The sequence below is a fragment of the Cryptomeria japonica genome, chromosome 5, assembly GCF_030272615.1.
Source record: "Cryptomeria japonica chromosome 5, Sugi_1.0, whole genome shotgun sequence".
Classification (NCBI taxonomy): Eukaryota; Viridiplantae; Streptophyta; class Pinopsida; order Cupressales; family Cupressaceae; genus Cryptomeria; species Cryptomeria japonica.
This window is the reverse complement of record NC_081409.1, coordinates 176,732,800-176,734,975: the sequence shown is the minus strand read 5'-3', so window position 1 is coordinate 176,734,975 and position 2,176 is coordinate 176,732,800. Positions and strand designations below refer to the sequence as shown.

General features: G+C 39.1%; 1 protein-coding gene across 1 annotated transcript; it reads right to left on the bottom strand.

Annotated features, from left to right (window-relative positions):
* Window positions 1-250: 250 nt before the first annotated feature.
* Window positions 251-1,784, bottom strand: LOC131043446 (uncharacterized). The gene has a single exon (XM_057976643.2). It carries the CDS (start codon window positions 1,539-1,541, stop codon window positions 636-638), a length of 906 nt encoding a protein of 301 aa, XP_057832626.2. The 5' UTR covers window positions 1,542-1,784; the 3' UTR covers window positions 251-635.
* Window positions 1,785-2,176: the final 392 nt, after the last annotated feature.

Sequence of the window (2,176 nt, the reverse complement as noted above, 5' to 3'; positions counted from 1 at the left end):
TCAAGCTTCCTCAGTTCTAACATCCCCAGAAGTTATTTTGAGGTATGAATGCTAGAATGTTGGTAAATGAGAATTAGCTAATTGAAAAATAGAAATAATTACAGAAAATTGCAAATTAGAATTAATGGAACAAACATGTAGCACAACGAATTTAAGCAATGCAGCTTAAAGAAGTTACTCCACTACTGAGAACAAAATCCCAATTGTGACTTTGATTTGAAATTAAGCACACTTTTCACCAAGTAAGTCAAATCGTAACAGGTACTGCTAGTTAACAAGAACATGGGATGCAATATACATATTAGCATTGTCTATAGAGAATTGAGACAATAATGCTTGATGGAGCTTCACACAAAGCACTCCTCTAAAAAGGGCATTGGTAAAACTCCCTTAACAAAATGGACACAATCCTAATCTCTAGCATTCCAAAAAAGACTAAATATACTAGCAATGCCTGCAGAAAGATGAGACTGCAAGTGCTTAATGGTAACTCATGCAGAGAACTTCTTTAAACCTCCATTACACAAGCGAGCACAAACAGATCTCTATCATCGTTACACTTGAATTCCACGGAGAACATAAAATGACCTTTTGATGAAAGCACAAACAGATTAATTCTTACAGATCCTAACTCTTCACATCATTGCGCTTCCTACAAGAACTGCTGCAACTGCACCACTGAGCAGGCCTATGAGGAAATTCTTTGGAGCATTGTTTTGCTGTAACGGGGGAGCTGTTGGAGGACGAGGCATGTATGCTGGTGGTTGTTGTGGTTGTGCATCTGTATAAACACATTGCTCATTTGATGTGGAATTTTCCACAATACCCATTGGGCCTGCACTTTGGTGAAAAGGCATGACTACTGATGAGGGTTTTTGTAGTGCAGGTGAATAAGTGCATTGCTCTTCTGATGTGGAATTGTCCGTGGCATCTGAAGGGACTGCAATAGAGGCTACTGGAGGATACATTGCTGAAACAGGAATACCTTGCACTGGAAAATCGCATGGCTGGGAGAAATTGGTGACCTCCCAATTGCGTGCTTGAGAATTAGCCAAAGCCCAGTTGGGTGGTTGGGGATTGGTCGATACCCAATTGGAGGACACATCAGATATCTGCGATTGAGCAAAGCCCTTAAGTTTAAGAGCGATTTTCAGCATCCCATAAGCCCTCCCAGATGGCCTCCACAGTTGCAATGTGAATGTTTCACTCTCATCTCTCCCTGTTATAGAACAAATCCTTTTGATCTCGGCGACCATTATAGTTGTGGTTCCGATTATCTTTGTTTTAAGGGGGGCTTCACACATAACCTGAATGATAAGAGCTGCATTGGGATTATTAAGCAACTGGGTCTGCAGAGGGAGTAAAACGGTGTCATTCCAAACAGGAGACGTTCCAGAATTTCGCAGAGTTTTAGTAGATTTCTTCAGCTGGGGATCTACCCAAGCAACTGCATATGGACTTATTTTACCCTTATTAAAAATGTTCACATTCTTAAGTCCTTCTGCTGCAACAATTTTTAATTCCAGACTTCCCTCGCCCATTTCTACGATCTTAAAAAATACATTCAACAAACGAGCATCAATCAATACAAAAGTCACATTTATTATTATGCCGTGTTCGAAATGCAATTTTTCTTCTTTTGGGTTTTGTATCCATCACTGGTATTGCATTCCATCAGCTCCACAACGGAAACCCAAGGCAAGTTTGACTAGTTATCCCTCAACTTATACTTTACAGTTGCTTCTCTGGCACTCTACTAAACAAAAGCAGATCTGTTTTAATTGCTACTAGGCGCCCTATTTGTTTTTATTTGTTTTTTTAACGATTCTCTTCTCCACTGGTATTTTATTTGCGTTTTTTACGATTCTCTTTTTCACTGGTATTTTATTTGCTTTGTATAGTCCGAGTTGGTCTAGTGGTGAAGAATTTGTGCTCTTGAAAGAGAGGTCACAAGTTCAAACTTCACAAGGGGTAAGGTTATGTAGGGTTCATTTGTAATGCAAAAGGTACGCCGAATAGGTATGGGAGGTCAATTAGGAAAAAAGGGTACACCGAATAGGTATGGGAGGTCAATTAGGAAAACAATTGGTCTATTATTTGCATACAATAGTATAGTACATGAGATCAATTGAGACAATTTAGAAAATAATTTTTCTTTTACAATGAAGGTAGTAGT